The 25,002-nt window shown below is 44.5% G+C and overlaps 1 protein-coding gene across 1 annotated transcript in view; it reads left to right on the forward strand.

The window, feature by feature from the left end:
• Positions 1-447: 447 nt before the first annotated feature.
• The window catches only part of LOC132823477 (macrophage colony-stimulating factor 1 receptor-like), a 66,190-nt gene continuing 41,635 nt past the window's right edge, over positions 448-25,002 (forward strand). Inside the window, exon 1 of the mRNA XM_060837384.1 lies at positions 448-643. Coding sequence (XP_060693367.1) covers positions 520-643 — 124 coding nt within the window. The 5' untranslated portion in view covers positions 448-519. The remainder of the gene's footprint in view (positions 644-25,002) is intronic.

Below are 25,002 nucleotides of genomic sequence, written 5' to 3' on the forward strand. Positions count from 1 at the left end.
TCAGAGTTGAATGCCCTGTTAAACCCATTGATTAATCTCCTCCTGCCTGTGCTATACTGAATCAGGTTTATCCAGACTCCTGACCTACAGTGGCTATCTCCCTGAACTAGCTTCTGGTAATCTTCCCATATATTGTCTTAGGTGGCTGGGAATCACATCTTGTTTGGAGATGTACCTGTGAGACAAGTTGGAAGGTTTTGCAATGTTGGAGTGTTACACAGGCATTCTGTAGGGATTATTGTACAGTGGTAGTGTCCCTACCTCTGGGACGGAAGGCTCAGACCACAAATGTGTGTCATGACTCATCCGAACAAGTTAATTTATCTTTTTTTAAAAAAACGTACGTTGCTATTATGTCCTCATCGTTACGTGGTGCCGGTGGCTATCTGTTTGCTGTCAATGGTTTAGCTGTCAGTGGTCAGGTTATTTTCGGATCATGTCTGAGAGACAGAGGATGTGTCAGAAATGTTCTCAGCAGACCATTAAAAGCAGAAGTCAGGTTGCAGTTTCTGCTGAGCCATGAAGAATCAGTTCAGTGATTTTCACAATGGGGGCAACATCCTGATCAGTTCTAACCCAGTAACTGAGCTGACAATGTACCTATACTGGGCCCTCGCTGTCCTGCCTCTTGGCTGCATGGCAGGTAGGAATGTTACTGTTACATATTTTGTCAACCTTGTCTTTCCATTCACTCAAATCTTCCTGATGTGCTGTAAGATTGATGTGTTTCCATACGCGACTGTGTGAGTGAGTGTGTGTGTGTGTGTGTGTGTATGTGTTGTGTGTCTGTACGTTTATGTGTGCCTGTGTGTGTGCACGCGTGTGTGACTCTGTGTGTGTGTGTGTCTGTGTATGCACATGTGTGACAGTCTGTGTGCGTGTTTGTGTGTGTGTGTCTGTTGTGTGTCTGTACATTAATGTGTGCCTGTGTGTGTGTTTGCGCATGTGTGTGTGTGTGTGTGCGTATGCATGTGTATATGGGTCTGTGTGCGTGGTTGTGTGTGTCTGTAGGTTGTGTGTGTGTGTGTGTGTGTGTGTGTGTGGTGTTGGTGCACTCTGGCTGGACTGGGAGCAGAGAAGGTTAAATGGAGAGGTTTAATTGACGTGCTAAAAATTATGTCAGGAATTTTAAAGAACAAGGACTAAGTGTTTCCATTGGCAGAAATCAATAATTGGAGGATAGAAATTTAAAGGAATTAAGTTAAATGAAGAGTTAAGGCTGACATGAGGAAATTTTACACAAGGAGACCGTTTACACAGAACCTGGAGTGTGCTGCCTGAAAGAGCAAGGGAAATAGATTCAGGAATAACTTTGAATAAAGAATTGGATAAAAAAATTGAAAACGTAAAAAAATATACAAGGAGAAAGTGAAGGAGCAGTGGTCTTTCAAAGAACTGGTCCAAACTCTCAGAATTGTTACGGCTCAGAAGGAGCCTGTTTGACTCTTAGAAGAAATGTTACGTTTGTGCCATTCTCATTCCTTTTCCTCATAATCCTGCACAGTGTTTTTACCTAAATAATTAACCAACTCCTTTTGAACGCCTCGATTGAGCTTGCCTTCACCACACTTGCTGACATTACATTCCAGACTCTAACTACTTACTGTATGAAGAAAGCTTTCCCTTCCCTCACGTTGGCTTTTTATGCAAATTATCTAGCACCTGCACCCTCTCATTCTTAATCCTTTGGTGAGAGGGAAGAGGTTCTTCCTATTTAATCTGTCCACATTCCTCAAGATTTTGTAATTTACATCTAACCTCTTATCCTGTACCAAAAAAAAGTCCAATATCAAATATAGAACATTGCAGCGCAGTCCAGGCCCTTCGGCCCTCGATGTGGCGCTGACCTGTGAAACCAATCCAAAGCCCATCTATCCTATACTATTCCATTTTCATCTATATGTTTATCCAAGGACCATTTAAATGCCCTTAAAGTTGACAAGTCTACTATTGTTGTTCCATGCCCACACTACTCTGAGTAAAGAAACTACCTCTGACATCTGTCCTATATTTTTCACCCCCCAATTTAAAGCTGTGTCCCCTCGTGCTAGCCATCACCATCTGAGGAAAAGGGCTCTCCCTGTCCACCCTATCTAACCCTCTGATTATCTGATATTTCTCAATTAAATCACCCCTCAGCCTTCTTCTCTCTAATGAAAACAGTCCCTCAGCCTTTCCTCGTAAGACCTGCCTTCCATTCCATGCAACGTTCTAGTAAATCTCCTCTGAACCCTTTCCAGCACTTCCACATCCTTCCTATGATGCAGTAACCAGAATTTTGTGCAGCTGCAGCATGACCTCATAGTTCCGAAACTCAATCCTTCTACTAATAAAAGCTAACACACCATATACCTTCTTAACAACTCTATCAACCTGGGTGGCAACTTTCAGGGATCTATGCACATGGACACCAAGATCTCTTTGCTCATCTACACAACCAAGAATCTTATCATTAGCCCAGTACTCTGCATTTCTGTTACTCCTTCCAAAGTGAATCACCTCATGCTTTTCCACATTAAACTCCATTTGCCAACTCTCAGCCCAGCTTTGCAGCTTATCTATGTCCCTTTGTAACCTGCAACATCCTTCGGCACTATTCACAACTCTACTACCTCAGTGTCCTCTGCAAATTTACTAACCCATCCTTCTACGCCCTCATCAAAGTCATTTATAAAAATGACAAACAGCAGTGGACCCAAAACAGATCCTTGCGGTACCCCACTACTAACTGAACTCCAAGATGAACATTTCCCATCAACCATCTCCAAACTATCCAAATATCTCCAAACTATCTTCATACCTCAAGTTTCTCTCATCCCTGGAATCTTGTTTATATGTCTCTTCAGCGGTCTCTCCAATGTGTTTCCATCTTTCCCTGTAGTGTGGAATGCTGAGAACTGTGCACAATAATGTATCTGGGCTGTAATGAATGTCTCATACAAGGTCGGCATACTCCCTTTGCTGAGAACAGCAAAGGATGGAGATCACAGCGGGTCAGGCAGCATCCGTGAAGAGAGAGCAAACTCATTTTTCACATCTAGATGACTCTTCATCACAACTTCAGCTCTGATGGCATATCATCTAGAATCAAAGCATTAGTTTGCTCTCTCTCTCTCCATGGATACTCTCTGACCTGTTGTAATTTCCAACATTTGTTATTTTCAGTACAGATTCCAGCATCTGCAGTAATTTGCTCTTTTTAATCTTGTTCTCTATACCCCTCTTAATAAAGTCTAGGATCCTGGATTTTTATTATCGCCATCTGTCCTGCCACCTTTAGATTAGTTTAGATTACTTACAGTGTGGAAACAGGCCCTTCAGCCCAACAAGTCCACACCAACCCGCATGCACCCAGACCCGTTCCCCTACATTTACCCCTGCACCTAACACTACAGGCAATTTAGCATGGCCAATTCACCTAATCTGCACATTTTTGGACTGTGGGAGGAAACCGGAGCACCCGGAGGAAACCCACGCAAAGACAGGGAGAATGTGCAGACTCCACACAGTCAGTCGCCTGAGGGGGGAATTGAACCCGGGTCTCTGGCGCAGTGAGGCAGTGCTAACCACTGTGCCCAATACATATGCACACAAGATCTCTCTGTCTCTGCACATTGTTTAATTTCTTTCCCTCTTCATGTTCTTTCTTCTGATCTCCAGCATCTGCAGACCTCATTTTTTACTCTGAAATTTATTGCCTAACCTGTCTACATTGAACTTCATCTGCCATCTATTTGCTTACCTCAACTGTCAGCGTCCTGTTGTAGTTTTTCACTGTCCTCACAGTTTACAATTCTTCTAGATATTTTCTCATCAGTCTCATTAACTCATTATTATTACACACTTCTGGAGACGGTGAGACTTGGGTGTCCTGGCTCAGAGGACAGACCCTAATAATTCTTCGATGTTTTCTAGAATTTGCACACTTGGGCATGTTACCTTACACTCTAAGGTCTGGAATACTCATATAAAATGTTTGTGTTCATGTGATGTGAGTTGGGCAAACATTTATTTCCCATCACTAGTTACCCTGGTGCTGAGCTAACTTCTTGAGCCATTGGAGTCCATTTGTTGTAGGTACACACCCAAGGCTATTAGGGAGCATTGGAATCAGCAATGATAGGCATCCATCTATTCTATATCTTGTCATGGGTTCTTCCTCCATCTGGAACTCTGCATCTAGACCAGATAAGGATGGCAGACCTCTTTCTCTAGGGGACACTAGTGAATCATATGGGCTTTTGCAACAATCAATGGTAATTTAATAATCAAAAATAACTTTCAATATCAGATTTGTTAAATGAGTTTTTGAACCCATATCTTGACAACATTAGTCTGAGTAAAGTCTAATAATATTATCACTATGCCACCATCTGTCCCTAACTTCAATTTTTCACATTTTTCTTAATATGTCTATATTTCACACATGTAAGGATAGGAAGAGGCCATTCAAAACCTCATTTCCATTCTGTCATTCAATGAAAGCAGAGCTGATCTGTGAGATCATTTCATACAACTGACTTTGTTCTGTATTGCTCAATACTTTTGATTAGCAAAGTTCTGTCAAACTCAGTTTTAAATGTCAGGCTCAATCCCAATGAATCCAGGGTCTAAACCCCAAATATTCTTCATTTGGCAAATAGTCCAGTAACACACAATACGCTGAGTGAGGTCTTAAAGCTTTACAGAGGGTTTTTTTGGCTCTTCACTTTCATATTCCATCGCCAGTTCACGTCTCTTTACAAACCAGAGGCTTTTATTGCAGGTCTGTCAGTTTGTTCCCGCAGTGTTACAAAGTACGTGCACACCTTCCAACAGACACCACAGAGGAGTGATCAGGAATAGAACATTACCTGTTCTGTTCCTCTCTAGTTCAGGATTACTCTGAGCAAAGCCACCATATTTATTCCTGAGGGAGAACATTTTAAAAGTAATGAAATTTAGGAGGATCTTTGATGCATTTGGAGCAAGACAAAATCAAGGGTACAGAAGCAAGGCATGTGGATAGAGATAAGACACAGATCAGCTGCAGAGATTTATAAATGGCATCCTCTTGCTCCTCCAGTTAATGTGTTCCAAATTCTGAGGGCTTGTAACAGAACAAATAAGGAAAAGCTGTTCATGGACTGGTTAACACAGGTTTACAACAATATGCAAACTCACCAGGAGAATTGAGAATATTTTGCTTGCTGTGATTAGAATACACAATGTGAAACATGAGGAGAAACCAGCCCTTCCTTCCAGCTACCAACTGGATTAATCTCTCCCATCGACTAACCCTCTAACTGTGTTCACCCATCACCACCTCATCATTCCACCTCTCTCCCCACCCAAAACCTTCCCCCCAAAGACTTTATCTGCAGCTCCCCTTACACCCATCCTCAGTGCTGAAGAAGAGTTACACCCGAAATATCAATTCTCCCCCTCTTGATGCTGCCTGGCCCGCTGGGTTCTTTCAGCCTCATGTTTGTCCACCTTGGATTCCAGCATCTGCAGTTTTTTTTTGTCTCTAGATTCAGCAGTAACCTCCAAAATGGAATTGGATTTTATAAAAAATACTTATTTGGTTGTAGGACTTGAATGTCATTGGCAAGCCCAACATTTATTGCATGGCCTGAGTTTACTTCGGTGGTGAGTCACGTTCTATAATTTCTGCAGTCCAATGCAGGGTTGTATACCCATGGCCACTGTTAGAAGGGGTTCCATTCCAGGATTTTAATCCAGCAGTGGTGAAGAAATGGCATATAGTCCCAAGTCAGCATGGAAAGGAACGTTTGAGCAATAGTATTCCCTGTCTCTGCTGCTCTTTACCTTTCTTAGTGGTTGAGGACACAGTTTGGAATGTGCTGTTGAAGAAACCAGGAGAGTAACTTCAGGGCATTTTGTAGATGGTACATCTTGCTGCCACTGGGCCAGAGGTGGAAGAAGTGGATGTTTAAGGTGGCGAATGGGGTGCTAACAAAGCAACTGCTTTGTGCTGGTTGGTATTGTGTTTCTTGAGTTTTGTTGGAGTCACATTTAATCAGCCAAGTGGAGAATATCCCATTGCATTTCTGACATTTCCTCATAAAAAGATCTTTGAGACTAATGGGATGTGCTATCCACAGCCTCAGGCCTGCTCTTGTAGCTACAGCATTTTGATGGCTAGTCCCGTTCAGTGTCTGGTCAATGGTAACCCCCAGGATGTTGATAATGTGGGGTTCAGTGATGGTAATGCCATTGAATGTCAAGGGGCAATGATTACATTCTCTCTTGCTGGAGATAGTCATTGCCTGACACTTGTGTGGTATGAATGCTACTTGCCACTTGTCAGCCCAAGCCCGAATGTTCTCCAAATCATTCCCCGTGCAGGCACATGCTATATTATCTGAAGAGTTGTGAATAATATATTGAACATTGTGCAATGTGCAATCATTAGCCAAAATTCCCACAACGGAGCTAATGATAGAGCACAGACCAGTATTAAGCAGCTGAAGATGGCTGGGACCAGCACACTATTAGTTGGAAGACTTGCAGAAACAACTTTTGATTGAGAGGATTGCTTTCCAATAACCACAACCATCTATCATTGTGACCTTAACCAGTAGATAACCTTCCCATTGACTTCAATTATGCCCAGTTTTCTTGGTCAAATGTTTGGTCAAATCAATCATTGGATGTCATGGCAGTCATTCCCAGCTTACCTGCGAATTTTGACTCTTGGACCAAGGCTATAAAGAGAAGCTGGTGCCTCTGATAGAATCCAAACTGAACATCACTGAGCTATTTACTAATTGCACGATAGTAATGATGATAAAACATCCATACCTATTGCTGATGATTGAGAGCAGACTGAATGGGTAGTAAATGGAGTTATCCTCTTTTGGGTTACCAGGTTTTCATGGACAATTTTCCACATTGTCAGATAGTTGCCAATGTTGTAATTGAACTGGAACAGTTTGAATAAGGGTACAGTTCGTTCTGAATTGGGAATTTGCTGGGTTCTTTACTGTATCCTGCGTACTCAGTGGTCACCTAAGACTCAGGGACATCACTGTGGGTCTGGAAACACATATCGACTGGTTTGGATATTCTTACAGATTGTAATGGACCAGATGGATTCTTGTGACAGTTATTTGTTGTACAATTGGCGTCACTGATAAAGCATTTTGTTGTACCAGTTGAATATCTCAATTGAAGGACTGTCCTGCTGACACTGCAGCACTCCCTCAAAGGGTCTGTTTCCATGCTGTACTACTCAGTGACTCTGTGACACCAAAGTAGGTAATGCCATGGACCATGAAGAGGACTATCTCTGAGAGCAATGGGACTTGATCAGATGGGCCAATGGGCCAAGGAGTGGCTGATGGAGTTTAATTTAGATAAATGTTACATTTTGGTAAGGCAAACCAGGGCATGACTTATACAATAAATAGGAGGGACCTGGGGAGAGTTGCCGAACAAAGAAACCTAGGGGTGCTTGTGCATTGGTCCTTAAAAGTGGCATTGTAGGTAGACAGGTTGGTGAAGAAGCTTTTGGCACACTTGCCTTCATTGATCAGAAATTTAAGGATAAAAGTTGGGGCATTATGTTGCGGCTGTACAGGACATTGGTGAGGCCACTTCTAGAATATTGCATACACCTCTGGTCAACCTTCTGTAGGAAGGATGTTGTTTAATTTGAAAGGGTTCAGAAAACATTTGCAAATCTTGCCAGGACTAGAGAGTTTGAGCTATAGGTAAAAACAATGACTGCAGATGCTGGAAACCAGATTCTGGATTAGTGGTGCTGGAAGAGCACAGCAGTTCAGGCAGCATCTGAGGAGCAGCGAAATCAACGTTTTGGGCAAAAACCCTTCATCAGGAGCTATAGGGAGAGGTTGAATAAGCTGGGTTGTTTTCTTCCTGGAGGGTCAGAGCCTGAGGGGTGTCCTTATAGAGGTTTATAAAATCATGAGGGTAAATAGACAAGGGTTTTTTTCCCCAGGATACGGGAGTCTAAAGCTAGAAGGCATTTGTTTAATGTGAGAGGGGAAAGATTTAAAAAGGACTTGAGAAATAACCTTTTCGTGTAGAAATTGGAGTTTGATCCAATAAAAACTAACAATCAGTGAAATTTCACAGATCTTGCAGAGACCTACACAGAGGGTGGTGCGTGTATGGAACGAGCTGTCAGAGGAAATGGTGGAGGTGAATACATTTGCAACATTTAAAAGGCACCTGGATGGGTATATGAATAGGAAGGGTTTAGAGGGATGTGGCCCAAGTGCTGGCAAATGGGACTAGGTCAGATTGGGATATTTGGTTGACTTGGAAAAGTTAGACTGAAAGATCTGTTTCCATGCTGTATGACTCTGTGGCCTTGTAAGTTAAAATCACCCATTAAAACAATCTGTTGTTTTTACATCTTTCCATGATTTACTCCATATCTGTTCCTCTATCTCGTGCCAGCTATTTACAGCCCACTGTAAAACCCCATCATAGTGACTGCACCTTTCTTATTCCTGGGTACAACCCACATGGTCTCACTGGATGAACCCTCCAAAACGTTATCTCTCAGTGCAGCTATGACATTGTCCTTAATCAATAGTGAAATTCCCCAGCCCTTTTATGTTCTTCTGTAACTCTCCTGAAACATAAACCCTTGAACACTCAACTGCCAGTCCTACCCTTCTCTACCCACATTTCGGTAACAGCTCCAACACCATAGTTCCATGTAGTAATCTAGGCTTTAAGCTCATCTGCCTCACCTGGTGTACTCCTTGCATTAAAGTAAATACACTTCAGATAGCCATTCTCTCTGTGTTCATTAACCTGGCCCGGCCTGTTCTGTTCTTTAGACCTAACCTCTACCTTCTTCTCCATCATTCCACATGCTGACTTATTCCTCTGCTTTCCATTCTCCCAGCCCTGCAAGAATATTGATGCCCCTCCAGTTCAGCTGCACCCTGTCCTTTGTGTACAGGTCCCTCCTGCCCTGGAGGAGATCCCAGTGACCCTCTTACAATGCAGTGATCCCTCCAACACAAAAATGCTTCTTCATCCTCAATATGCAAGCATGCCGATGTTCTGCATTCAGTCAATAGTTCCGTTCTGTGATATGGTGAACCATATCGATTTATGGCAATCATCCCAAGCCTTGACGGTTTTGATGGAGGGAAGAGAATAACTTGAAGAAAATTCTCTCTGAGTAATTCTTGGCTGAGCTCATGACAATATCGCTTTTCTGGTTGTCTCTCTCAGTGAAACCTTCCTTCCTGTGTCACTGAGAGAAGGCATTCTGGAGTTTCATGAACCATAGCCATGAATTTTCTGAATCAGTGATTGCAAATAATTAACCTTTCAAGGGAATGGATGAAGTAGATCATGGTTGGTCTGATGGATTGGTTGTTGAAAATTGGCACCAAGTGTGGTTATAGCTTTATAAAACAGTGGATTGGTGTCACTGGGTAAGGCAATGGCCTGGTGGTATTATCACCAGACCATTAATCCAGTGACCCCAGTAACAATCTGAGGTACTGGGTTCAAATCCTATTATGGTAGAACTTGTATTCAATTAACAATCTGGAATTAAGCGTATCGTGAGACCGATGTCAATTCTCAGGGGGAAACACTCATCTGGTTCACTAATGTCATTTAGGGAAGGAAACTGCCATCTTTACGTGATTTGACCTACACATAACTCCAAAGCCACAGCAATGTGTTTGATTCTTAACTACCCCCTGGAGAGTTAGGGGTGGGCATTAACTACTGGTCTAGCCTGCGATACCTACATTCTCATGAATACATTTTTAAAAAAATTCTCCATACTTTTTGGGTTGGGGTGAGAATCTAATTTCTAACGGCTGATATTTTTCTTGACCTTTCCAGTTCTGCATTTAATAGAAATGCAAGTGAGAATTGGAGTTCGTTGTCAATATTCACCCAGGCGCAACTTTCATTTTCTGTTCTTTGAAATCAAGAGGAGAAATCAAATGAAGGATAATTTCACAATGTAGCAAACGTTTGCTTCAAACTTTAGTGTATGATTTGAAGAGTTCCATAAGCATGTGCACTGTCATTATGTCATATGGATATGTAGGTAGAACTCAAAAGAGAGAGACCTATCTACTGAGCTTCTTCATAATCGCTGATATCATGACTCCCCACTTGACACTGAGAGTAGAGCACACTATTCCCAGAGCAAATGTGAAAATTTGATTGAAGCACCAAATTACCGTATTTTACCCAAATATCTAATTCAGGTTAGAGGAATATCCACACATAGATTCTTTCCATGAACAAATTATTGTAACCAATAACTTGCCTTAACAGCATCCTGAACTAGGACTCCTAAATCTCTTTGTGCTTCAGATTTCCAGATTTAGAAAAAAGTCTACACCTCTATTCTTCCACACAAAGTGCATAACCTCACACTTTCCCACATTGTATTCCAGTTGCCACTTCTTTGCCCACTTTCCTAGTTTTCCAAATCCCTCTGTAGCTCTCCCCACCTTCTCAGCACTACGTGTCCCCTCCACTAATCTTCAAACTTAACAATGTCCAGGTCATTACTGTAAAACGTGAATAGTTGTGATCCCAACACTGACCCCTGTGGAACTCCACTTGTCACTGGCTGCCATCCTGAAAAAAGCCCTTTATCCTCACTCTCTGCCTTCTGCCAATCCTGTCTCCATGTCAGTACCTTGCCTCTTGGATTATCTTATTTGGCAGCCTCCTGTACAAACCTTGTCAAAGGCCTTTCGAAATCCATTAGCCATTGGCTCTCCCGACTCTGCACCTGGAATCATATTGTATTTGATTCAATAACTGGAGCTACTGAGCTTCTGTATCCCTCTAGGTTGATTGATCGTGGATCAGTTAAAGATCAGGATTAGGAAGAATCAACATGGATTTCTAAAAGAAAATATTTACCTAACTCACTGGGCTTTTTAAAGAGATAACAGTATGGCTCGATGAGAGTAAGGTTGTAGGTGTGTCAAATGCAGCAATTTCCAAAAGACTTTTGGTACACTGTCACCCAATAGATTTGTGAGGGAAGTGATACATCATGGATTAAAAGGGACAATCACAAGGTGGAATTGGCAAGGTGATAGTAAGGAGAGAATACACAATATAATATTGATACAGAAAGTAATGGTCAATGGATATTTTTTGGGCTGAGAAAGGCCAGTGGTGAAGTTCACTAATCTTGGGACCCTTGCTTTTCCTGATATAGATTAATGGCCTCGGTCTTGGTATAAAAAGTCAGAAGTCACACAACACCAGGTTATAGTCCAACAGGTTTCCTTGAAATCACAAGCTTTCGGAGTGCTGCTTCCCGTGTTTCGGAGGTTGAAGGTTAGAATACTGAGAGGCATGAATAGAGTGGGTGTGGAGAATATATTGCGTCCAGCAGGAGAGATTAGTTCACAGGTTCAGAGTAAAGGAACAGTCTTTAGCACTGAGATGAGGAGGAATTTCTTCAGCCAGAGTGGGGTGAATCTGTATGACTCAGTGCTGCAGAAGGCTGTGGAGGCCAACTCATTGAGTATATTTAAGTCAGAGATAGTTTTTTGATTAGTAAGGGGGTCAAGGGTTACAGGGAGAAGGCAGGCGAATGGGTTTGACAAATATACCAGGCATGATTCCCTGTAGTGTGGAAACAGGCCCTTCGGCCCAACCAGTCCACACCGACCCTCTGAAGAGTAACCCACCCAGACCCATTTCCCTCTGACTAATGCACCTAACACTATGGGCAATTTAGCACAACCAATTCACCTAACCTGCACATCTTTGGACTGTGGGAGGAAACCGGAGCACCCGAAGGAAACCCACTCAGACACAGGGAGAATGTGCAAACTCCACACTGACAGTTGCCTGAGGCTGGAATCGAAGCTGGGACCCTGGTACTGTGAGGCAGCAGTGCTAACCACTGAGCCACTGTGCTGCCCCATGAAAAGAGGCCATCCAACCCATCACATTTATGCTGACTCCTTTGAAGGGCAATTCTCATAGAATCCCTACAGTGTAGAAACAGGCCATTAGGCCCAATAAGTCCGCATTGGCCTTCCGAAGAGTAACCCGCCCCAGACACATTCCCTTAACCTATTACTCTACATTTACCCCTGACTAATACAACCTACACATCACTGAACACTATAGGCAATTTGGCATGGCCAATTCACCTCACCTGCACATCTTTGGATTGTGGGACGAAACCCAAGCAGACATGGGGAGAATATGCAAACTCCACACAGTTGCCTGAGGCTAGAATCAAACCCAGGTCCTTGGTGCTTTGAGGCAGCATTGCTAACCACTGAGCCACCATGAATAGGCTGGGGCTGTTTTTCCTGGAGCGTTGGAGGCTATCTCAAAGTAGAAAGGTCAGCTTTCCTCGTGGGGCTGTGTTCCAGGCAATTAGAGGAAGTCACAATATTCCTACTTGTTCTCAGCAGTGTGTGTGCAGCCACAGAGCGTCATTAGATGTGCTTGGATCTTGGGTTTCATAAAGATATTGAGTACAAAAACAGGGAAGTTGTTCTGAGGTTCAGTTTGGTCCATACTAGAATATGCCTATTAACTGTGGATTCCCATCATCGATGTGCACAGTCACAGCAGTGTTTACCATCTGCAAGGTGGACTGCAGTAACTCACCAATGCCCCTATGACAGCACTTTCCAAGCCCCAACCTCTTTGATTTAGATGGACAAAGGCAGCAGTTATATGGGAAGACCACTGTGTGAAAGTCTCTTTCCAAACCAATCACCATTTTGAATTGGAACTTTATCACTGATCCTTCACTGACACCTGCTCAGAATCCTAGAACTCCCTTCTCAACAACCATGTGAGTGTCCCTCAATCTCAAGGACTGAAGCAGTCCAAGGAAGTGGTTCATCATCATTTTCTTGAGGGCAATTAGGAATGGGTAATATAGGCTGATCGTGTCATTGATGCTCACATCCTGTGTCAAGAATAAAAAAAAGCCTCCAAATTTCGAAGATTCAAAGACATCCTTGAGGGATTAGATTACTTACAGTGTGGAAACAGGCCCTTCGGCCCAACAAGTCCACACCGACCCGCCGAAGCGCAACCCACCCATACCCCTACATATACCCCTTACCTAACACTACGGGCAATTTAGCATGGCCAATTCACCTGACCCGCACATCTTTGGACTGTGGGAGGAAACCGGAGCACCCGGAGGAAACCCACGCAGACACGGGGAGAATGTGCAAACTCCACACAGTCAGTCGCCTGAGGCGGGAATTGAACCCAGGTCCCTGGCGCTGTGAGGCAGCAGTGCTAACCACTGTGCCACCGTGCCGCCCGATGTTCCACACACAAGTCCATGTGTCAAATGAATTGAAAATCTCATATTTTTGTTTGATATTAATTAAATGCCAGCACACAGCGTTCAGAACATTTCTGTTTTGGAATGTAATGGCTCTCTCTCCCACCCATTTTCAGAGTTGATGATTGCTGCAATGTCAAATTGTTAGTGGGCTAACACAAGCAGTAGGATTTAGGGGGCAAAAAATTACACCGAACAATTTAACTGCACAAAAGTAACTAAATGAACTATCTCAGCACCAACATCAAGTATGGACCTGGTGAAGCCAGTTCGGAGAATTGTTGAACTGATCTACATAGAAATTCACTCATCATCTCAATATGGAAACAGGAAATCAGGCCAGTAGATCTGGAATTAGTATTAACTCATACTTCCATTTCAACAACTAACCATAACAGTTGAAGATCAAGACACTTTTTCTGACACAGTATGTTCTGCCAAACATGCAGTGCCATGGGCTATGGGAGAAAAATGCATTTCAAAGTGGCATACCACAGCAAGAAGCCTCTGCCTCCAAAACAAGTCCTCACCTGAACCACACAGATCCAAGAGAAGGGGAGGCTCAGAGTCATTTGTAACGTCTTTCCCGGGAGAGGTGGTCGAGGTGACACAGGATTTCTGGAGTGCAGATTTCTCTGTCAATGGCTATAAGACAAACATTTAAACTTGATCTGGAGTGGCCATCTCACATCCTCTGACGCTGTGCATTGGCTGAGAGCAGATTTCCTCCAGCACTCCATGGTCTGTCTACACAGCCTGGACGGTGCCTCACTGAAACTCTTAGGCTACATGACCTCAGCACAGAGGATGGAAGATTTCACAGACCAGTCTACGTCCTTCAGAATCAACGTGACTCTTTGTGGAGCAGGAAGGCCTGTGTGACCTCAGAACCCCTGGCAGCAGCGAGAAATCAACCTGATCCAGGGCACTTGGAAGCATCCACCATCAAAGATGACTGACACTGACATGAGCAGCCACAGCAACTTGCTGCCCTTCAGGGGAGCAGGGAGAAGATCGTGCAGAGTACAGAACTATTCATCATGGCAACTTGTCAAAGCAGGAGACCTCACACTGCTCTTTGAAGAGTGACTGAGTATGGTAGAGGAGCAGGGATGTGTGACCACTAAAGGACCATAAAGGTAGTTTAACCCAGTTCAGCAATACGGCATGCCAGGGAGCCCAAGTTTATTCAATTTACAGTTAGCACCCTGGAGAAGAGACAATGAGCCATAGAGTCATAGAGATGTACAGCACAGAAACAGACCCTTTGGTCCAACTTGTCCATGATATCCTAAGCTAGCCAAGTCCCATTTGCCAGCACTTGGCCCATATCCCTCTAAACCCTTCCTATTCGTATACTCATCCAGATGCCTTTTAAATGTTGCAATTGTACCAGCCTCCTGACTTCCTCATGGCAGCTCATTCCATACACGCACCACCCTTTGTGTAGGTCTCTCCAAGATCTGTTGTGAAATTTCACTGATTGTTAGTTTTTATTGGCATGGCAGCAATGATTCAGTAAAACACAGAGCCTGAGGAGGAACCATCATGAGTCAGCAGAATAACAATGACAAATGCCTTGGAAGATCTATCAAGTATGGAATCCAGCTTGGGGTCCATGCAGACTCAGGAAGCTCAAAAACCATTGGACAACGGGAAAAGCATTCCTTGAAGGTCCCAGGGTTGCCCCCATCAAAGGGTTCAAGATAATTTCTGCAAAAGGCATGCTACAACCAAAAGGAAACAGAAATGGAGACTCTCTGCATCCTATTTCATGAGGACAACATCGAAGGAGTTACCCAGGGGACTAAGTCTCAGTAATCACAGGCTGCAGAGCTCACAGCGAGCAGAATTACCCATCAATTCATCAGGGAACACACAACACATGGTGAATGATAGCAGCAACACCCGGCAATACCCAGCAACACCCAGTGACACCCATCAATACAGCAACACCCAGCAACTCCCAGCAATACAGCAACACCCAGCGACACCCAGCGACACCCAGTAACACCCAGTGGCACTCAGTAATACAGCAACACCCAGCGACACCCAGGGACACCTAGCAATACAGCAACACCCAGCAACACCCAGCCACACCCAGCAGCACCTAGTGACACCCAGCAATACAGCGACACCCAGTGACACCCAGCAATACAGCGACACCTAGCAACACCCAGTGACACCCAGCAATACAGCAACACCCAGCAGCACCCAGCAACACTCAGTGACACCCAGTGACACCCAGCAATACAGAAACACCCAGAGACACCCAGCAACACTCAGTGACACCCAGTGACACCCAGCAATACAGCAACACCTAGCGACACCCAGCAACATCAAACAACACTCAGTGACACCCAGCAATACAGCAACACCCAGTGACACCCAGCAACACCCAGTGACACCCAGTGACACCCAGCAATACAGCAACACTTAGCGACACCCAGCAACATCAAGCGACACCCAGCAACATCAAGCAACACTCAGTGACACCCAGCAATACAGCAACACCCAGTGACACCCAGCAACACCCAGCAACACCCAGCGACACCCAGGAACACCCAGCAACACTCAGTGACACCGAGTGACACCCACAACGCCCAGTGACACCCAGCGACACGCACCAATGCCCAGTGACACCCAGCAATACAGCAACACCCAGCGACACCCAGAAGCACCCAGGGACACCCAGCAACATAGCAACACCCAGCAGCACCCAGTGACACCTAGCAACACCCAGCAACACCCAGTGACACCCAGCAATACCCAGAGACACTCAGCAACACCCAGTGACACCCAGCAACACAGTAATTCACAGCAACACCCAACAGCACTCAGCAACACTCAGTGACACCCAGCAACACCCAGTGACACGGGACACCCCACACATTAAGCCCAACATGGAAACAGCACAGTACGCACGATTGGAGCTGCTTCAGCTAGGTCCCCCGACCATCCCTCATCAGACAGTGGCTGTTGCAGCTACTCCATATACACAAACCACACTGGATTAAATCCAATCAGCTTCAGCCAAACAACAAACTAGGAAGATGGGGTATGGTTCATTCTGTTAGGATGAGCAGTGGAAGACAATCCATTATGGGACACTTCCCCTTGAGAAAAGAAGAACAGACAAGGTTCCTCATTACTCTAAAGAAAAAAGACGCACACACAGCACCTGTCCTCCCATTCTCCAGGAGGACGGAGAACGCGGCCAGCTATCGACACCACTCCGTAAGATACTCATTGGGGAGAAGACTGGGACACAGGTTAATCAATAGAAATGTAAAGAGTTCAAGGCAGAATGAATACTTGGGGAGAGGTGTGGTATAATGGAAGCTGATGACATCAGGTTATGTGATGAGCAATGTGTAGAAATCCTAACGGTAAGATGTTCCAACAGGGACATCGCTTTAAAATGAGGGGTGATAGATATAGGACAGATGTCAGAGGTAGGTTCTTTACTCAGAGAGTAGCGGGGGCATGGAACACCCTGACTGCAACAGTAGTAGACTCTCCAACTTTAAGGGCATTTAGATGGGCATTGGATAAACATATGGATGATAATGGAATAGTGTAGGTTAGATGGACTTCAGATTGGTTTCACAGGTCGGCACAACATCGAGGGCCGAAGGGCCTGTGCTGCGCTGTAATGTTCTATGTTCTATGGACCTCCCTCTGTTATGTATATTATGAATAGTTCATTTTAAAATTCTTGCTACAAAGGCCTATTCCATCTCCTTTGCTGAGCATGTTCAAACCAGACTTCATGGGGAAAGCCAACATTTATTCCCATCCCTAGTTACTACTTAAGAATATGGTGGTGAGCTATTTTCTTGAACCTCTGCGGTTCAGTTTTGAACATGCATCCAGAAAGCTGTTAAGGAGGGAATTCCATAATTTTGACCCAGTGACAGTGAAGGAAAGGTGATATATTTCCAAGTCAGGATGGTGAGTGGATTGGAGGGGAATTTCCAGGTGGTGGTGCTCCCATGCAGCTGCTCCTCCCATGTTTCTCGGTTCACGGAGGTCACATGTTTGGGAGGTGTTTTCAAATGGGCCTTAGCAAGATACTGCAGTGCATCTTAGGAATGGTGACATGGCTGCTACTGTGTACCAGTGATGACCTGAGTGGATACAAATCCAGCAACAAGGTGCCAATCAAGCAGGCTTCTTTTTGCCGATGGACAGTGCCTCGCAGCCTATACTACCTCCACCAGCCCTATAACCCTCCAAAATTACCCTCCTCCAATTCTGGCTGGGCCCTAAGCATTGGAATTCCTTCTCTGAATCTCTCTGCCTCTAGATCTCTCTCCTCCTCATTTAAACATCTCCTTAAACTCTACTGGGGAAGCTTCATTGCAGGAAAGCCTTGAGACACTGGCCCTAACAGCTCAATATATGGCTCGGAGTTAGTTTCTCTCTTACAACACACCTGTGAATTTTCTGGGGAAGTTTTGTGATGTTAGTGATGATGTGCAAGTCGTTAGCTTTGAGATTCTTTTGAGTTCTACTCAGCTGCGTGGAAAGCTTACAGTCACACATCGCTCACCTGGTCCAACAGAACCGGAATCATGCTGAAGAGAGTGAGGGAGATGTTTCTGAGGTTTTTATTCTGCATTTGTCATAGCAAACTCAAGAATGTTAAAATTCAAATGATGCAAACATGTGTAGGAAAGAGAAAAGGATGCCGATTTGGTGACAAGTTGACTCTGGTTGATCAGGGTATTGTCAGGGAGAAAGCAATAGGGAACTACAGGGTCCCTGAGCTCCTGGGTCATGTAGAAGAGGTGCAAGGTTTGAACATATTCCTTTTGTTTGCAGACCAGGGCTCACTACTTATAAATGTAGGTCACTTCCAGCAAGTGCAAACAAATCTTGTTATAAGTTCAACTGATTATCTTAAATAAGTTGTTAGTGACCCATGCATTCAGCATTGTTGAGCAAGGGCAGCAGAAACACATCAGTGAGTAATTCGTTTCAGCTTTTCCAATCTGGATACAGCTTATTGCAAATAACCAAAAGGAACAAGCTGTTTGTTTTGACCATCCAATCATTGGGCCATAGGGCCAATGTAGCTGGCATTGCACTGGTGTAGAAATTCATGCATGACGTTGTTCACGCTGTGTTAGAGATGGAATGAAGATCTGGTCCAATTTACTGATGCCAGTCTAACTCTGGGTGATCAATGCCAAGTGTTAGTGGCTATGGGATAATGGTGACATTGTGATAATATCACTGGACTAATGACCAAGTCACATGCTCTGGGGTTTTGGATTCACATCTCACTATGGCTGCTATTGGAAGTTAAATACACAGAGTAAAACTGGAAGCTAAGTCTTGCCTCAGTAATGGTGTCACAAAACTACTACTGATTGCCATTAAAACCCATTTGGGTATCTCCAATCAGTTAGTGAAGTAAGAATAAGCTGTCTGGCCCCTTGAGCCTTCCCTGCCTTTCAGTAAGATCATGGCTGGTCCAACACTCCTCAGGTCCACTTTCCTGTCCTTTCCCAATAACCTTCGGTTCCCCGACTGATCAAGAATTTATCTCAGCCTTAAATATGTACAAGGATTCTTACTCCAGACGTTTCTGTGGCATGAATTTTCACAGACTCACAAACCCTCAGCGAAAAGAAATTCTTCTTTATCTCAGTCTTAATTTGTTTGTGGGCTTTGGGGTCACTGGCCAGCCAGCATTGATAGCCCATCCCTAGTAGCCCTTGAGAAGGTGGTGGTGAGCTGCCTTCTTGAACTGCTACAGTCCACTTGCTGTGGGTTGACCCACAATGCCAGTAGGGAGGGATATCCATGACTTTGACCCAACACTGTGAAGGAACGGCGGTATATTTCCAAGTCAGGATGGTGAGTGGCTTGGAGGGAAACTTGCTGCCCTTGTCCTTCTAGGTGGAAGTGGCTGTCAGTTTGGAAGGTGCTGCCTAAGGATCTTTGGTGAATTTCTGCAGTGCATCTTGTAGATAGTACACACTGCTGCTAATGAGCGTCAGTGGTGAAGGGATTGAATATTTGTAGATGTGATGCCAATCAAGCTTTGTCCTGGATGGTGTCAAGCTTCTTGAGTGTTGTTACAGCTGCTCCCATTCAGGTAAGTTGGGAAAGCATTCCATCACACTCCTGATTTGTGGCTTGTAAGTGGCAGATAGACTTGGGGTGTCAGGAGGAGAGTTATGTGCCACAGTATCCCTAGTCACTCACCTGCTCTTGTATCCTCTACGTTCATGTGGTGAATCCAGTTGAGTTTCTGGTCAATGGTAACCCCAAGGAAGTTGACAGTGGGGTATTCAGTGATGATAATGCCATTGAATATCAAAGAGCAGTGGTTAGAGTGTCTCTTATTGGTGACGGTCATTGTCTGGCATTTGTGTGGTGCGAATATTACTTGCCGCTTGTCAGCCCAGGCCCTGGATATTGTCCAGATCTTGTTGTGGTTGAGCACGGACTGCTTCAGTATCTGAGGAATTGTGAATGGTCCTGAACATTGTGCAATCATCAATGAACATCCCACTTCTGACCTAATGGCAGAGGGAAGGTCATTGATGAAGCAGCTGAAGATTGTTCAGCCTAGGACACTACCCTGAGGGACTCCTGCAGAGATGTCCTAGAGCTGAGATGACTGACCCTCCACAACCATCTTCTATTGTGCCAGGTATGACTCTAACCAGCGGAGTGTTTGCACCCTGATACCCATTGATTCCAGTTTTGCCAAGGCTCCTTGATGCCATACTCAGTCAAACGTGGCCTTGATGTCAAGGGCTGTCATTCTCCCCTTCCCTCTGGAATTCAGCTCTTTTGTCCATGTTTGAACCAATGCCATTACGAGGTCAGGAGCTGCGTGACCCTGGGGGAACCCAAACTGGGCGTCACTGAACAGGTTGTTGTTGAGCAGATGCTGCTTGATAGCCCTTCCATCATGTTACTGATGATGGAGAGTAGACTGATTGGTGGTAATAGGGTTGGATTTGCCTTGCCTTTTGTGTACAGGACATAGCTGAGCAATTGCTGAAAATGTGTTGCTGGAAAAGCGCAGCAGGTCAGGCAGCATCCAAGGAACAGGAAATTCGACATTTCGGGCATAAGCCCTTCATCAGGCTTATGCCCAAAACGTTGAATTTCCTGCTCCTTGGATGCTGCCTGACCTGCTGCGCTTTTCCAGCAACACATTTTCAGCATCCGATCTCCAGCATCTGCAGACCTCACTTTCTCCCCATAGCTGAGCAATTTTCCATATTGTCAGGTAAATGTCAGTGCTATAACTGTAATGGAAGAGCTTGGCTAGTGGAGCAGCAAGTTCTGGAGCACATGTCTTCAGTACTATTGCCAGAATGTTATCAGGGCCCACTGCCTTTGCAGTAACCAGCACCTCCAGCTGTTTCTTGATAGCATGTGGAGTGAATTTAATTAGCTGGAGACTGGTATCTGTAATGCTGGGGACCACTGGAGAGCCCGATCATCCACTCCACACTTCTGATTGAAGATTGTTGCAAATGCATCAGCCTTATCTTTTGCCCTGATGTGCTGGGCTCTTCCATCATTGAGGATGGGTGTATTTGTGGAGCCACCTCCAGTGATTTGTTTAATTGTTTCCCCCCATTCACAGCTGGATGTGGAAGGAGTGCAGAGCTAAGATCTGATCCGTTGGTTGTGGGATCGCTTAGCTCTGTCTATCACTTGCTGTTTATGCCGTTTGGCACACAGGTAGTCCTGTTTGGTAGCTTCACCAGGTTGACACCTCAATTTCAGGTATACCTGATGCTGCTCCTGGCATGCCCTCCTGCACTCTCCATTGACCCAGGGTTGATCCCCTGGCTTTGATGGTAATGGTTGAGTGGGGGATATGCCGGGCCATGAGGGTACAGATTATGCTGGAGTACAGTTCTGCTGCTGTCGATGGCCCACAGCACCTCATGGATGTCCAGTCTTGAGCTGTCAGATCATTTCGAAGTCTGTCCCATTTAGCTTGGTGATAGTGCCACACAACACGATGGAGGGTATTCTCAATGTGAGGGTGGGAGTTCGTCTCCAGAAGGACAGTGTGGTGGTCACTTTCACCGATACTGTCATGGACAGAGGCTTCTGCAGCCGCTGATTAGTGAGGATGAGGTCAGGTGTGTTTTCTCCTCTTGTTGGTTCCTTCACCACCTGCGGCAGACCCAGTCTCACAGTTATATCCTTTAGGACCCAACCAGCTCGATCAGTAATGCTGCTACTGAGCCACTCTTGGTGGTGGACATTGAAATCCCTCACCCAGAGGACATTTTGCACCCTTGCCACTCTCAATGCTTCCTCAAGTGTTGTTCAACATGGAGGAGTATTGATCCATCAGCCGAAGGAGGGCGGGACGTAGTAACCAGTAAGAGGTTTCCTTGCCCATGTTTAACCTGAAGCCAAGAGACTTCATGGGGTCCGGAGTCGATGTCAAGGAACTCCCAGAGCAACTCCCTCCCAACTGTACCCCACTGTGCTGCCACTTCCGCTGGGTCTGTCCTGCTGGTGGGACAAGACATATCCAGGAATGGTAATGGTGGTGTCTGGGATGTTACCTGTAAGGTGATTCCGTAAGAATGACTATGTTAGGTCGTTCCTTGTCTCGTCTGTAAGATAGCTCTCCCAATTTTGGCACTAACCTCCAGATGTTGGTAAGGAGGACTTTGCCCGGTCAACAGGGCTGTTTGTGTTTTTGCCATTGTCCTTTCCAGTTCCAAAGTCAATGCCAGGTGGTGCGTCTGGTTTCATTCCTTTGTTGTAACTTTCTAGTGATTGATACAACTGAGTGGCTTGCTTGGCCATTTCAGAGGGCAGTTGAGAGTCAACCACATTGCTGTGGGTCTGGAGTGACGTGTGGGCCAGACCAGATAAGGATGGCAGATCTCCCTCCCTAAATGACATTAATGGTTTCATGGTCATTAGTTGACTTTTAAATCCAGATTTTTTAAAGCAATTGTGTACAAATGCCACCATTTGCCATGGCAGGACTTGAACCCAAGTCCCCAGAATATTCTTCTGGGTTAATAGCTGAGTAGCAATACCACTAGGCCATAACCTCCCCTAACCTGCTCCTCTTAATTCTGAGATTGTACCCTCTGATCCTGGACTCTCCCATGAGGGGAAACATTCTCTCAGCATTGACCCTGTCAAGCCCCTTAAGAATCCTTTTTGTTTCAATGATATCTCCTCACATTCTTCTACAGTTCAGTGAGCAGAATTCCAACCTGTTTAGCAGTACTCACCTGGTCTGGTCAGCAGCTGACTCCCTACCTATGGTCATTAGGTTAGGTCTGTACCTGTTTTTGTGGATGCATGCTTTCTGTCACCACATATGAGAAAAACTTCTGTTAATATAAAATTTCAAAGTATCCACAGTTCACGAGCAGTCCATTCATCCCAACAGGTTCATGCCAGCCTTTATGTTATAAATAAAGTCTCCCAGCTCTGTCTTATCCTTTATCCATTAGCTGCTAATGGAAAGAATCTGGAATGAAGAGTTTATTGATGACTATGAAACCATTGTCAACTGTTGGAAAAACCCATCCAGTTCACTAATGTCCATTAGAGAAGGAAGCTGCCATCCTTATCTAGTCTAGTCTATATATGACTCCAGACCCACAACAATGTGGGTGACTCTTAACTTCTCTGAGGGCAGTTAGGGATGGGCAATAAATATTGGCCAAGCCAGAGACACCCACATCCCATGAGTGAATTTTAAATAAACCTACCTTATTAACCACTATCAGACCATTCAGTGGCCATCAGCCTTCTGTTTATTTCAGAATAAAGAACTTTAGCCTGTCCAGCCTTTGCTAATGGCTGTATCCTCTCCGTTCTGATATAATTCCCTTCAATATTTTTAAACGTTCTCTGACACCTTTGCATAACTCTTGATGACACAGAGGCAAGAACTGTTCACAGTACTTCATGGATGAACTAACCATGCTGGCTTAAAAAAAAATGTCAATATCTCAATTCTATCCCTCTGGAAATGAATCCCAATCGTTTTTAACGTGCATTATTCCTTTTCATGATTTGTATATCTGTCTCCTCAGATCCCTCTGGTATAATCACCCATTTGGACATTTATTTTTCAAGGAGTAATTGGATTTGTAGTTTTCTTTCCAAAATATGGCTTTTCAGACTTACTTATATTCAACACCATTGGCCATTTACATATCCATTCTTGAATGATTTCCCTCAATTAATCATTCATCAAGTTTCTTAAAAATTTTATGTAGGACATTATCATGAGCTTTGGTTGGATAGGGATGAGAAAAGGGTAGAGCCCACTAATGCTTAGGAAGTTTGTTTATTGAAATCATATTTCAAGGTCAGGCCATGTGTTCATTTGAATTCTAATAAAGTCGCAAACAGGTAATTTGACATTGTAGGAATCTCCCAAAGACTCCATTTCCTCTCAGTTAAATCTCCCTAATGTTCAGGAGCTATCTTCCTGAATTATTTAGGTACTGGGTGAGGGTAGTGACTCTCGATGCTGAGCTACGTTCATCTCCTTCCCCAAAGCTGCCAAACCACTTCCAAGTTCCCATCAGATTCTGCTTATGTTGCAAATGCAAGAAAACCCAAAGGTTGCACTCCCCAGAAGTGGCCTCTTGTCTTTAGATACCTCAGAGTCCCTGTCGAGGGCAGATGTACTGATGAAGCAAGACCCTGGCTGCGGGTCCAGGAAAACTTGTGTAATCTGGAAGTTGGAGTATAGAAGCAGAAGTGGGATTCAGAAATGAGAATTGAAATTGCAAGTTTTTTTAGATGTGCCTTTCTGGTTCAAGTTTGTCACAACATTAGCTTTTCCTTGACTTTTCTTTTGGATTGCAGCTCTTGTTGTATATTGCCAGCTCATTTGGATGCAATGACTTTCAGTTCCCGTTCTGTGTTAATTTGATACAGAATGGCACTGGCTATGGGTGTGTCTGTGCGTTTGTGTGCGTGTAATTGTCTCTATTTGATTTGGTCAGCGTTGAAATGGAATGAGTTCACTTTCCAGTGTACCCTGCTGAAGGCATCTGCTGTGGTTTCACTTAGTGAGGATGTCACCCTGATCTATGCTCCCTGGATTCTGTTACAATGAGTAACAATGGCACAGTTGCCTTCAGAACTGTGACAAGCTCAAAGGCCAAAGTTGCCTCCTTTTGAATGCTGACCTCACCAACAACATTGACATCCCAGTAATAAATAATGAAACAATTTAGCTATATACAAATCATGTCATGTAGACTCTGAGAGGACCTGTCAATGTCAATCTCCACTTCACAAGGTCCTAACGCATTCAGAGGTGGAGATCCATTATTTAAAGCTGGGATCTGGAAGGAAGAATTTATTGAGGCCACAGGCATATAAGGCTTTCTTTGGGGAAGTCATGGAGAAAGGCGTGCATCATGTAGGCATATGGTGTACTGGGCTTTATTGGCAGAGGAATTGAGTTCCGGAGTCCTGAGGTCATGTTGCAGTTGTATAAGACTCTGGTGCGGCCTCATCTGGAGTATTGTGTGCAGTTTTGGTCGCCATACTATAGGAAGGATGTGGAAGCTTTAGAACGAGTGCAGAGGAGGTTTACCAGGATGTTGCCTGGAATGGTAGGAAAATCTTATGAGGAAAGGCTGAGGCACTTGGGGCTGTTCTCATTGGAGAAGAGAAGGTTTAGGGGAGATCTGATAGAA

The sequence above is a fragment of the Hemiscyllium ocellatum genome, chromosome 16 (assembly GCF_020745735.1).
Source record: "Hemiscyllium ocellatum isolate sHemOce1 chromosome 16, sHemOce1.pat.X.cur, whole genome shotgun sequence".
Lineage (NCBI taxonomy): Eukaryota > Metazoa > Chordata > Chondrichthyes > Orectolobiformes > Hemiscylliidae > Hemiscyllium > Hemiscyllium ocellatum.